Here is a 13,459-nt window from a genome sequence, read left to right on the forward strand (position 1 = left end):
GTCTCGCTAACCATGTCTCGTTAATTATCACTTGTTGTTAAGGAAAAAAGTGATGACTATTTCAAACTTCCAGACAAAGGTCCCATCACTCAATGTTAACCTGATTATTTAATTTACACTTTCCATTACAGCACTTAGATCTTCAACCCAAAACTGTAATTTGTAATTTAGACACTGCACTTCTTCAAACACACGCTTTACACATGGAGATAGTGCTAAGCCACTGAGCCAATTAGAGTGTCTGTATCTGCTGAGGAAGGCATGGAGCAGCAGCTCTTCAGAAAAAATGAACATTCTCTGGCAGCTGTGTTTCAAAGATGTAGGGTGCCAAAGGAAAGCTAAAATTTAATCGACTACTCAGGGTATTGTCTGTCATTGAGTTAGTAATTTCTGAAGCACTGCTGTCATGTAACTTCTAGGTGTCTTTATGACAGGCAGCTGATACTCAGTATGTCTACAGAGACAAATGTAGCTGCAGCTGCATTAGCAGGTTGCTGTTCACATTATTAGAGCTAGTCTCTTACTGAGATTCACATATATTTGTTGAAAAAGGATCTTGCATGGTACAACTCCCACTGATAACTGTTACCATTTTACTATCTTCCAAGCTCTTTTTATGATAACCATTATAAAAATAGATCTGCACAAACAGCCTGACATCTTCCTACACATCATTGCATCAGGTTTATTTTCATTGATCACTTCTATGAATAGTTCCGAAACAGTACACACATGCATAAGCAATTTCCAGTATATTTTATGTTGGCATAGAGAAACTTTCAATTTCAGCCACCTTAAGAGATATGGTTAATTCAGCAAAATAGGAATGACAAGGCCATCTAGAAATTAAAAGGAGCTTCAAACACCCGCTTCAAATATCCCTGCTGCATCTCTGCTGCAGGGACTCAGCCAAGTAGACTGAAAGTCTATCGATCTCTAGATTTGGACAGAAAATTCTCTCTAAAGCTGTAAAAAAAAAAAAAAAATCTATCTGGACAACAAGGCCATTAAATAGGCAAAAAAAATCTCCCTGTTTATTCCACCATAATCTCAATCGTGCTAAAGAAAAGAAAGGAAAATGACATTGCTTGAAAACGTCTTGAATTAAAAGGGATTTGAGGTACAAAACTGGAGTAGCTAAAAACTGTATATTTTTCTATTGGCAGTTAGACAATCTTTAGCCAATACTACATTTAGAAGTTTTCATCCCTGACAGAAAAATGAATATTTTATCACAGAATGATTGAAATTGTGCCTAATGAGACAGTGAAGAGACTGGGGAATTTCCTCAAGCGCTGATTAACAATTTCATGTAAAAAAAAAACCCCAAACCCAAACAACAGATGGTACAGAATTATTTTTCTGATAGAAGTCATTCAAGTGAAGAACAAAATAATTTTGCTTTTTTTTAACCTTGAGAAACTGGAACTTGTCACTCTCAGTAGAGAGCATTTTGAACCAAGGAACACTTATTTGTGTATTAAACACATATTTTGCATATTCAAATTAGTAGGTAATAGTGGAAACAACTCAAAGCACTATTCACTCAAATATCCAGCTAGGATACACCAATGTAATTTTTTAAGTGCTGTTGCCAGAGGAATATAGAATAACTTCTTGCAAACTTAAACTTTTTATGAGCTTTAGTAAGTAAAAATAATTGGCCCAAATAAACAACATTATAAAAAGAAACTTTGACAGCTTACATAATTTATTTCAAAACAAACTAAATTTAACCATAAAGATTCTTATAGAATTTATACTAATGTTTTCTAGGCTTAATAAAAACTGCATAGCAATGAAGTTACATTCTGATTTTTCCCAGGCTTTAAAAAGAGGTGAGGGTCCTGGCACCTTTGCAAGGGACCATGAAGTCCTACCTACAATATATACTGTTTATGTTTCACTCCTTTGAAATAAGAAACATGTTACTGGTGTTACCATAATGCCAAGAAAATTTTCTTGAGGATTAACAAAAAAAGAGCTCTGTGTTTTATTCTGTAGTACACACAAGAAATACAGAAAAGATTAAATTCAAGTCAAGAAGATATTACTGCTAACGGGATTTTTGTTTTATTTTGAAAGACCCATGTTACAGAATTGTTCATTCCCAGAGCAAGAATACAAAATGAACACAATGTTATTCGACAAAAACAAGCTTGTAACGTGTAGGATTACTAGAACTGCACTGTACAATCTGAGTCTTAAAATGGATGGTGTTCTTTTGCAAACAGAAGAGATTTCAAATACTATTTAGCATCACGAATGAAACCTTTTGGAAGATGAATACAAACGTTCATGTTGCATAACACGAGAGACAAAAAGGGTTCTCAGTATGGAAGTGGTTAGCTGGAAATCATGTGATGCATAGTATAACTATCCAGCCAAAGAGAAACTAAGAAATGTGTTGTGCAATTCTTACAGCAATTAACTACTTCCCTGGAAAGAAGATAACCTTAAAATTCATTACTCAGAAGTGTCTTTAATCTTGCCAAAAGCTGGCTGACTCACTACCACACTTGCCTGGAACAAAGGAAGCTCGAATTCAATTTCTCAAGCCTACTCTGTTCAGGGATGGAAAGTATTCTGTCCCCATGTGGGACATACCCTGCTGAGCTAACAGAAAACCAGTGTCAGGAGACTAGAATGAGTCAATAAGCACAACCCTCACATCACAGCCCAGAGATTCCAGTAGTCAGTAGCTTAGAAAGGGCAATCTGGGGTCTAGTTCCTGGTTCTTTACTACTTTTATATATTTTTGGTTATGTAGAAATGACTACAGGGGTAAAAAAAAAAAAAGAAAAAGAAGAAACTAGCTCTGTAAGCATCTGTGAGATGTTTGGGATCACCTTCCCCCTTGTTTGTACAGCTCCTGAAGAGCAAGGTCCTGTTTCTTGCTGCTAGTTTACTTCTAGTGATGCAGAAGCAGCAACAGGATCAGGTTCCTAGAATCACCAAACAGCAACAATCTCCACGGCAGGAACCTTTTGTAACTTGTTTTCCCCTTCTGGGCCACCACTGCATTTCCTCCCTGTCAATACGCACAATCAACAAAGTGTTAGGGCTGTGAATGGATTCTGAAAGCCCTGCCAGGTCTTAGCTGACGTGTCCCTGGGAAGACTCTCTGGCTTTATCTAGGACCAACGAAACAGAGACAAAGGCTTGAGCACTGCCACACACTGTCACATGGCTAACTAGATCTATTTTCCTTCTTCCTCCTGCTCTTCCCAGTGCTGTTAAGTCACTTGGCCTCTAGACGCTAAAAATCACAAGTAATTGTTTAATAAAATTTCTCAATATGGAAATAAACTATTTGCAACAGTTCAACCCTCTGCAACCAAAAAGAATTGTAGTTGAGCATTTTGGACAGAAACCACCTTATTTTGTCAGCTTTATGTCACTGCAGCAATGGGAACAATATTAAGAGATTGTGAGAAACAAGGTCCAGTGTCCCTCCTTTAAACCAACTCCATAATGTAAATCACATTTTTCAAATCAGAGCTCTTTAGAACTAAAAAAACACCAGAAACCAAAAAACAACTTACCTCCAGTATATGAGAATACCCACAAGAATCACTAGACAGATAAAAGTCAGGGCTGATACGACCACAAGAGGTATAACTGTCTTCTTCTCTGATTCCAGACTCTCAGCTAGACCGATACGAGACTCATGGCTACTATTACTTGCCTCTGCAGTCAGAGAAAATTGAAACAGTCCATGTTTAAATTCTGAGAAATGCACAGCATGAGTGAATGTGTCTTATAATGAGCCTACTTAACACCACTTACCTCTATTTTTTACTAGGTACTGTGGAAAGTGTATACATTTGCAAACCAGCTTACAGAAATTAAGCAGATAGAAGGTAAAGGAAAGTGTTCAAGCATATGTGACTCAGCCTTCCAGCAGTGGAGACTTCTTTTTGTAAGAACAGCAGATTGTTGTTAAAATATAGGAGAAGAAAGTTTTTTAAATTTTAATCTGTTTATTAGCTGAAAGCCAACCGAGTTAAGAAATCTGACTATATATATTGGAATGTGTAAAGAACATTTTGATATTAAACTGTCACTTCTCTGGCTAATGGTTTCAGAGGAAAATTTTCTTACAATAGTCCCTAAGTGCTTGTTGTACTGCGGTTAAGCCTTCTGTATTCCAATACAATGCCCAGTCTGTAACTTGCCTTCTAGATTCATCCTGCTTCCTTTGAATCTAATTCCAGTACTTCCTCCCTCAGCTGTACTGGAGACAGAGTTAAATTTCCTACCTCCATCTTTACAGGTGATCATATTATTATTTAGATGCTGTCAAGATTTCACTTTTCTGTCAGTCCTGTAATGCTCAGTGACAGGAATATTTGAGCATAGGAATCTGTATGAAGATTAAAACACTGTATTTTATAATCTCATTAAATAAGGGAACACAGTGGTGGAAAAGTTTTTTAACTTTGATCATACCTCAGGAAGCAAAAACTTTAGAACTGTAATTTTGACACAAAATGACTGGTTCTTTTCAATTTGTGCAGTTTACTGTGATCTCTGACCATTATATGGGTTAAAACACAAAATTGAGAACTTTTGCACTTGTTAATATTAAACTCCTAGATTTTCTGAGAATGTTTTCTGCTTTTGTGAACAGTCCTAAATCAATGAATGTTCTCTATGGGAGTGGAATTTTGGTGTATAGAGATCAACTGCACTTCACTGGGATTTCAAGAGATCAATTCCACATGAATAAAAAACTTTCAGATGTAAGGGAGGAGGGAATGGAGTTGGATCTGAAAATAAAAGATGACAGCGAGTCACATGTTCTAAAGAGGACATTAAAACCCAAACAGCTTCACACAGTACAGATTTCCAGGAAGCTCTGTTTGCTTCCATTTTCCTGAGTTTAGGGGCTTTCAGGACTTTATATGCCAAAAAGGTCTAGGCTCTGATCTTGCACACATCTTCTTGCTTTTAGTTCAAAGGACTCTGACACCCAAATCAATTGCTACTTTTTAAATCCTGTATCTCAGTGGGCAAAATGACTGCAGATACAAGTTTCTTTTGAAAAAATCTGTCCCCGAGTTCCTGGTGAGTAGGTTAAAAGCAGTATTTCCTACTCACTTCAGAAGAAAAACTATGTGTGCATGAGAGATCACAACACGATCCCTTTGAGGGACCCCATACTTGCTTATCTAACTCTGGACTAATTCACAGTGTAAAACCCAGTCTTAGCTGTGTGATGACAGGGTTCCATCAAACTGCATGACCAAGTCCTACTAGGAACCCTTCTACGGGGAATGAAGAGCAGGCTTCTCCTGTAATGGGGGGTTACTTGCCTACTTGATCATCACTCCAGTGAGAGCAGATGAAAAGGCAATCGCATCTGCAGTAGCTTTCTTTGCTCCCTAATAACTGACGTGTTCAGATCATTTGCATATTTATCTATATTAGTTACTCTTACAGTTTTTCCACATAAGTTGAATGGTTTAGATAGCAACAGGAGTCTCATGAAGAAAGCCCTAGTTCATAATTGTGCATCAGCAACTACAAAGACTGGAAAAAGTTTAAATGACATTTTTTTCTGTAATGGTCACAAGAAGACATTGCATCAATTGCTGGTGAATTCAATGTATTGTATAAATAAGTTCTCAGCTGAGAGTTTTTTTCTCTTTTGGTCCGTTTTTTTTTTGTTTGTTTCATTTCTTTATAACTGAGTTAAGCAAAGATGTCTTGATTTACAGGAGACCATGTTAGACATGCTCACATAGAATTTTCAGTTTATTAAAAGACAGTATTTGGCATCATTTACTGGAAAAAATAATGTACATGAAATGATACTGTATAATGTCTTTCAATAATACCTAGAAAATGAACTCTAAATACGTTGTACTACTAGCACTCGAGTAATGTATAATACTTTTTGAGTTATTATCATTAAAAATTCAAATAACACCCATTATGTAAACTGTAAATCTGTTATGGCAACACTCTATTCACATTAGTAATATAGATTTTGAAATGTTGATACTGTTTTTGCTGATTTTTAAAGAAACGTTATATATTTTACACAATGTGGTAACTGCTTAACTCCTGAACTAATTCATTTATTGATTCAGTTTTATAACATGTACCTTGTTAGGTCTCCTACTAATTTCAGCATGTTTTCTATTTTATTTTAGTTTTTATTTTCTATTTTTCACATTCTACTAGCCCCAGCTACACAAAGTGTCAATTTACCACTTCTTGTGTTAGTATTTTGTTCCTCATGAGTAATACGACCTCATGTGATTTAACTGTGTATTTATCGAATTTGGCTCAAAATTTCCCATGCTTTCTGATTACCATACCTTATTGGGTTTAGTTGATTGATACTGCCCTCTACAGATGCTGTGAGTACTTACAGAAGTTCTATTTATTTTCTATAATACCAATTTAACCTTTTTTAACCTTTTTTTTTTCCTTTTAAACATCACAGACTGTTTCTGACTTTACTCTTGGATTTTCAATACTCTAACAAGAGGCAATGAAAATTACATGTCTGAATACTTCAAGTTTTCCAAAATGCACTTTTAAATACACAGGAAATAATCTATATTTATCAAATTTTTTTCTGTGCCAGGTTCATTTTTGCCTTCGGACCTTAGCCTTGGAATCACAGCAAATACTCTCGCTGACTTTAAGAGGACTAAATAGGAAAACAGCACTAAATATAAACATGTACAGGAGAACGTACATTCCATGTATTCTATGTATTTTGGAAATATGCTAATCTGGCACAAAAGTCTGCTTCTCACTATAATCTGAAGGTGGCATACAGAGTAAGAATGAAAATGAATGTTTTTACGAGTCAAGATGAATCAGCATCAAACTGAAGCATCTTCTTCCTTGCTCAATACATCTTAGAAAATACAACACAAAACACAAGGAGGAAATGTGCTGCTGTGAGTTAAAAAAAAGAATCTGAGAGGTATGTTTCTTTTAGCAGAGGATTGGTCTCCTCTGGTGCATTTCCACAAGGGCAGCGCTTGTTTTTGTACAAAGAACTTATGTCCCTCTTAAACCTTTGAAACTAAAATTATCCAATCAACACTGAAACAAATTCTGGTTTTAGACTGTGCACCACCCAACTTTTGCTGACAGTACGCATCTATCCAAAAGCAGAGCATGAATCTTCTTTCTGAAGAATACTTCAGGTGCAGTTTTAAGTAGCCAGAAGTAGCATTCACGAGATAGCCAGCTCAGCATGCACCCCCTGTTCCCCAGTGCCTCCTTAATCACACCCACTGGTACTGTTCTCCTTTTATTATATGTAGATAAACCTTCTCATTCTCTATTGGCACAAAAATATCCCCTCAGAGCTTTCCATGGTATTCATTAGACTTATCCATAACTAACCTGCCTCAGAGATGTTGAATACTGATGAGTGATCACTATTAACAGATGAGGCTGATGACTGTGATGATCCGGGAGTTAATTCTGAGTTACCTGCTTCAACTGCCCCTTCAGTTTCTCTCTCATTAAGGTCAGGAAAACTGAAATCTGTTGACGTTTCATTATCATTAAGGCTATCTGAGGTACCTTGGCCAGAACCACTTTCTTCATCAGTTGTAAAAACAGCCCAAGACTTAGACTCTGATGTGTTTTGCAAGGGGATACTAGCAGTCTGACTGTGGTTCTCCAAAACTGTCGGGTCGTTGTGCTCCTTAGGTGTCACACTTGCCACCACAGTTGGTACGGATGTATCATCACGTCTGTCCGCAGCATGGTTTATCTGACTGACTGAGGCAGCAGTCGAAATTTTCTCTTCTTCTTCAGGTTTCTCAGAACGTGAGCTTATAATTAGGTTATTATGATCCTTGTTATTGTTTACCTTTGTATTTTGTTCCTCTACTACCATATCCTGAGCTTCTCTATAGGAAGTGCATGAGATACAGTTACTTACAGGGAAGCCATCATCATATTCATCGTAGTCATCCTCAACTACAGAAGGCCACAAATCGGTACTGGACACAGTGCTGGGAGGCAACCCAGAGGATTCTCTAGAAGGAACCAGCAACCTACTCAAAGTTACAGGGATCTCACTTTTGGGAGGAACAGCCGTAACAGAACTATGCACGTTTGGTAAAGGAAGAGTGTGACGGATGGGCACGTCAGATTCAGACACAACTGCAGGCACATGAACAGGATCAAAACCAAGTGTAGAACTTGAAGCGACACTGGCAGCCTCACTTCTTTCAAAAACACTTGAAGAGCTAGGGCTGTCTGCAGGAGTAGCTCCAGGTGGCAGTGCACCACCTGTGGGGAAGGGAGCCGTTACGGCATTCGCTGCTGGGGGCCGCAAGGCACCGGTATTTTCTACACTGCTCAGCTGGAACGAAACTTCGCTACTGTACAATGAACGCAGAACCTTCTGAACATCTTCACTCTTAAACGAACTGGATGAAACGTATTCCTTACTTGTGTAAGAAACGGATAAACCTTGAAGTGATGCTGTGGGCTGACTAAAAGTGTTTGACAACGTATCAGCAGCAGAAGGTGCAGATGTAGGACGCAGCATGGTTACGGTTGTAGCAGAAGCTGGTGCCACTTGATGCAATATTTGGTCAAATGTAGAACTATCTTTATGAACCCTGGAGCTTTCAGCCAATATTGGATCGCTAGGCACAACTGCAGCTGTGTTAAGCAGAGTGCCATTGCCAGGAGACTGGAAGGACTGCAGTAACGCTTCGTTATTTAATGTAGCTGAGGTCTCATAAAAGTACGGCTGAGTCGAGGATAACATTTTGCTATAAGCAGGGGCAGAGAGAGCTTGATCTGAGCTTGCACTAAGCATAGGTTTAAGCACAGTGTCATCAAAGGCTGGAGTTGCAACATGCACAGGCTGAACGGAAAGGTGATTTTCTGTAAGTTTACTAATACCATGATCAAATATCTTAGTAGTGGGAAAAGCAAGAGAGACTGGAAGGATTCCCTTTGTGCTAGAAACAGGAAGCAGGCTTTCTTGCAGAGACATATTCTGCTTAATTACATCATCACTAGAAACAGATGTAGAAAGTTCAGGTATCGTTTTACTTTCAGCACTGGAAACCATTTCACTTAAAGAAGAGGAAATTTGCAGTTCTCTCTCATCTCCATATATAACATCACCTTTTTGAAGCATCTTATTAACATCACTAAACCCAGATGATTCATACATAATTTCATCTACAGAATCAGAGGAAGAAACATTAAGTACTGTCAAAGTATCTGTATCAGGCAAAAGGGACTCGCTACCAGAGTATGCTTCAGACCAATCCGTTTCACTAGATAGAGAGTGCGTAGGCTGCAGCAAAGTATCAGCTTGTGACATTACAGAAGAAGGTTTATGCACCAGTACATTGCTATAGCTGCTAAATAAAGAATCTTGACGATATATGCCAACAGAATCATGCACAAATTCTGCAGAGTCATAGGAAACAGTAAAGCTTTGGAGGGAGCCCACAGTACTAGACAAAGCATAAGGAAGTTCAGACATTGTAGACAGTACATGCATATATAAATCACTGCTGGATGGTTCAACTTCAGAAAGTATGTGAGTTCTATTATGACCAAATATCAGTGTCTCTGAAGCAGCATGAGTAGTCTGATGTGACACCACATCAGCATATTGAGCAAGGCTTGGCTGTATTAATGTATCACCCTCTGCCAATGTCAAAGAAGCATGCAGGGACACCTTATCACTTGCAACAGCTGGAGTGGCACTTTGTGGAAACATTTGAGAAACTGTATACAAACGGTGAAACATTTTACTACTGGAGGAAGCAGAGGAAAATGTAAGCAAAGGTACGTCATCATAGGAAGACAGGGTGGGTTCAAATGACACATCAACACTGGGAAATACAGGTGTAGCATGCAAGGTCACATCACTATCTGATGTAGCAGGGGTAGTGTCGAGCATCTGAGAGTCAAACAATAAAGGGGTGACTAGAGGAAACACTTCACTACTGTAGGAAGGTTGAAGAGGTATCTCACCATTATAGACTGGTTGAGTTGTCTGAGAGAGTACCTCACTGGCAGCAGAAGCAGAACCATATTCTCCAGAGCTTGAAGAGACAGAGTGAGGTGATAATTCAGCAGAGGAGAAAGCAAAGGTAGAATAATGTGGCAATTCTAAATCCGCATCTGAAGTGTCCTGTGAAACCACTGGGCTGCTGGAATAGGGCACTGTAGCTGGCTTTAATCCTTCTACGTAAGCATCAGTGTAACTGGTCTGAGACAACTGCCTGCTCTCCGATGTACCCACAGACTGACTCCTCAGATCTGTGGCGTTATGGGACCACACGCTTCCCTCAGTGGCAGAAGTATGCTCTGGAGGCTCATCAGAGCTTGAGGGCGCTACACCTTCTGAAACATACTTAATAGGGCCTTGAGAAAGAACAGTATGCGTGCTTCTATCTGGGCTTCCTGAAGGAAGAGTGTCTTCCTGGGAGGTCTCCTCTGTAACCAGCTGTGCTGAAGACGTAGTAGGAACCGAACTCCAAAAGTCATCGGATTCCTCATGAGGTGTAACAGGAGACAATAAGTAATCTTCACCACTTTGACCAGTAGTGGTTATTCTTGTTGGCTCAGTGCCTGAAGAAAGGTAGATGTATTCGTCTTCTACACCTTTGGTGGAGTCAATGAGCAGAGGAGGTATTCCAGTAATTGTTCGGGATTCCAAAAAAGGATCTTCCTCTTCTTCAGAAGTTTCACTAGCAGGTGGAGAAGTAGGGTAATAAACTGCTTTGAAAACATCATCCTTACCATTCAATTCCTCTTCTCTTGTTAAGTAACTATTTGTTTTAGCTTCACTGGATTGTGTTCCAATTTTTTCCTGACTGTAGCTGGATGTAGTCACCTGGAAATCTTTCCTCATTTGGTTTATTGTACTGTCAGTTCTAGGACTCAGTGCAGTTTCTTCATCCACCTCTGTTTCCTTTTCATCAACTTCATCCTTTGAAAAAATATCATAGCCGAAGACAATTAAAAATATTTATAGACACTGTACACAAATGTAACCAAAACCACAAGAACACGTTTTCCTGGCTCCATAAAAACAAGAGAGGCAAAACAAGACAACACCTGAGAAGACTGTAGGTCTTAAAACAAAATATATAGCTGCAAGAACAGGTATCCTCTTCTCCCTTGGAAATATTGCTTATTTGCAATACACTAAAAAAGAGCCTGTGTCATCACAACTTCTTAAAGATTGTATTACTATTACTCTGAGAGACCAAAAGACTCGTAGTATTTATATACTATAGAAGTTCTACCTCTTTCCTAATAAATTGTAACCGTATTTGCAGCACTTGTCAATGAAAAAAAGAAGTTCTTGCTGTCAGAATGTCTTAGAGATTTGCACTAATATCCTGACATCTATTAAACTGCCATAGTAACAGAATTTGTAAAATGTATTTATGACCTGTCCTTACATCTGCTGAATCTCCAGAGTTTTCTGGAAAAGAAGATTTCAGGATGGTCAGCATGAATGCAGCAGTTTCACAACAGTGTTGCCGAGTGATACCACCTAGTCCCTGTTATGATAATTTGCTTTGCTGAACATGAATAATGATACCTTGTGAAAAATCTGTGTAGGTATGAAATGTGTGTATTTGAACACCCTCTTGAAAAAAAATGAATGCTATACCTCATATTCTTCAGTTTCATTCAGTTCAGGAATGAGGTCAGCCTCTATAAAACAAAAATACACACCATATCATCCAACATTTTAAATTCACAGAATTATTAATTCTGCAAGGATTTATCTGATTGATTAATACATTTACTGAGACACAGTTTAAAATGTTTTACACGACTGCATTTGGAGAAGTGCCCAACCAATTAGGTTGAGGACTAGGTGCTCTGCGAAGAACTACTCTAAAGGCTTCTGAGGCCTCTCTCTCCACTTTTCATAAGGTGAAGCAGGATCAAGAAATGAATTTCCTGTGGCCCAGGTGAAAATCCTCTCTTAAATTCAGAGGTAGTCTCTCACCTTCCTTCTCAATCCAGTGTTATATTTCTGATGGCAGTCAGGAAGAGAGGCTTCAAAGCAGGTTGGAAGAAACTTACAAATAGCCCTTCCACAGCATTAACTCATCTTACTGACTCCTTGGTCCACAGAAAGGTCTATTTGCTTTTTAAATCTTCCTAAGGCTTTCTCCCCATGAATGTTCTAGCACTCTGTCTGTACACCAGTGCTAGAACATGTTCTGAGGGCTGACTGGCACGAAGTGAAAATGCCAGTGTCTTAGCCTGGGGAGCAGTTCTAACAAGAGCATCACAGACTTCCATGTCTGCATTTCTTCCACAATTCCCAAATGAAGTTTTCTCAATACTCTAGTATGAAGATGACATCTTCACACTTCTTGTCTCTGCAAAGTCAGAATGGGATCTACGACTTAATTTGTATTCTCTTTGGTCTGTTTGTGTCTACCTTTCAAAACAGAGATGTATTATATGCAACACACACTAGATAAAAGTTTATCAAACTAACAAGCTCACACAGTTTTATCTGTAGATTATACCATGTAAACACATTTTGACTAAACAATGCTGCACAAAATATTAATAATTTGTTCTTTTGTGACAAACATTTATAAATTACTAAGTACTGCATGAACCTTACATTAACAAGATAGAGAAAAATTATCTTACCTCTGACTCCTGGAAGCCTAGGAGGCTCCGGGGCAGGGTGGGGAAGGGAGTGGAAGGGAGGAAGGGGTGGAGGAGATAGTGATATTCCCTGGCTTCTCAATGATATAAATCAAATATTGTAGACATTAGTTTGAAAATCTTCCCACAGTAGACCTATATCATGTATTATGTACTCTATTACAGACTTCGCTGAAAGACCTTTCTATCACAGAGGAACTCTGTCTGTTCTTTCTATGGTCACTACTCTTGAGTCGAGCTTTAATCAGACTCAGAAAGGTAAAGCATGCTGATTGTCCCACAGTATCCAGTAGGGTATGTGCGCTCAAATTCCACCAGCAGAAAACTACAGTTTCTTGCTGTTGTCTCCCTGGAGAGTCATTAACATAACACACATATATATAAAAGAAAATATATATTAGCAACACTAAATCTTCAGGCATTTTACAAAGCCTATTTAAATTTAGTCAATCAGAGAAAATGTACTTGTCAAAAGATTGGAGACACACACTTATAGAAGTTCTGTTAAGCCTGTTGCTGAGGTTTTGATTTAAGAGAAGCTTATAGAAATCTGCTAACATCCCTCAACCAAGGAGAAGAACCGCACCCTTCAAAAAACAACCCATGGATGTAGGTTGATGAACAAGCTTGTTTATTTTTTGTGGAAACACATATTGATTATTCTATAGCTTACATTTAAAATAAAATAATTAAACCATTAGTCAGAAAGTTTTGTAGAGTTCTTTTCATAGCCCACTTTTATGACAGATGAAGAAATGATAGAAGACAAAAAAATTAACTATTTCCC

General features: G+C 38.3%; 1 protein-coding gene across 1 annotated transcript in view; it reads right to left on the reverse strand.

The window, feature by feature from the left end:
- Positions 1–13,459, reverse strand: part of PTPRZ1 (protein tyrosine phosphatase, receptor-type, Z polypeptide 1) — a 60,170-nt gene that overhangs the window by 25,821 nt on the left and 20,890 nt on the right. Inside the window, exons 9-11 of the mRNA XM_008935613.1 lie at positions 11,648–11,691; positions 9,994–10,954; positions 3,546–3,690 (exon numbers count right to left, since the gene is read on the reverse strand). Of these exons, the coding sequence (XP_008933861.1) occupies positions 3,546–3,690; positions 9,994–10,954; positions 11,648–11,691 (1,150 nt within the window). The remainder of the gene's footprint in view (positions 1–3,545; positions 3,691–9,993; positions 10,955–11,647; positions 11,692–13,459) is intronic.

Source organism: Merops nubicus, unplaced genomic scaffold (assembly GCF_000691845.1).
Source record: "Merops nubicus isolate BGI_N331 unplaced genomic scaffold, ASM69184v1 scaffold2772, whole genome shotgun sequence".
Classification (NCBI taxonomy): domain Eukaryota; kingdom Metazoa; phylum Chordata; class Aves; order Coraciiformes; family Meropidae; genus Merops; species Merops nubicus.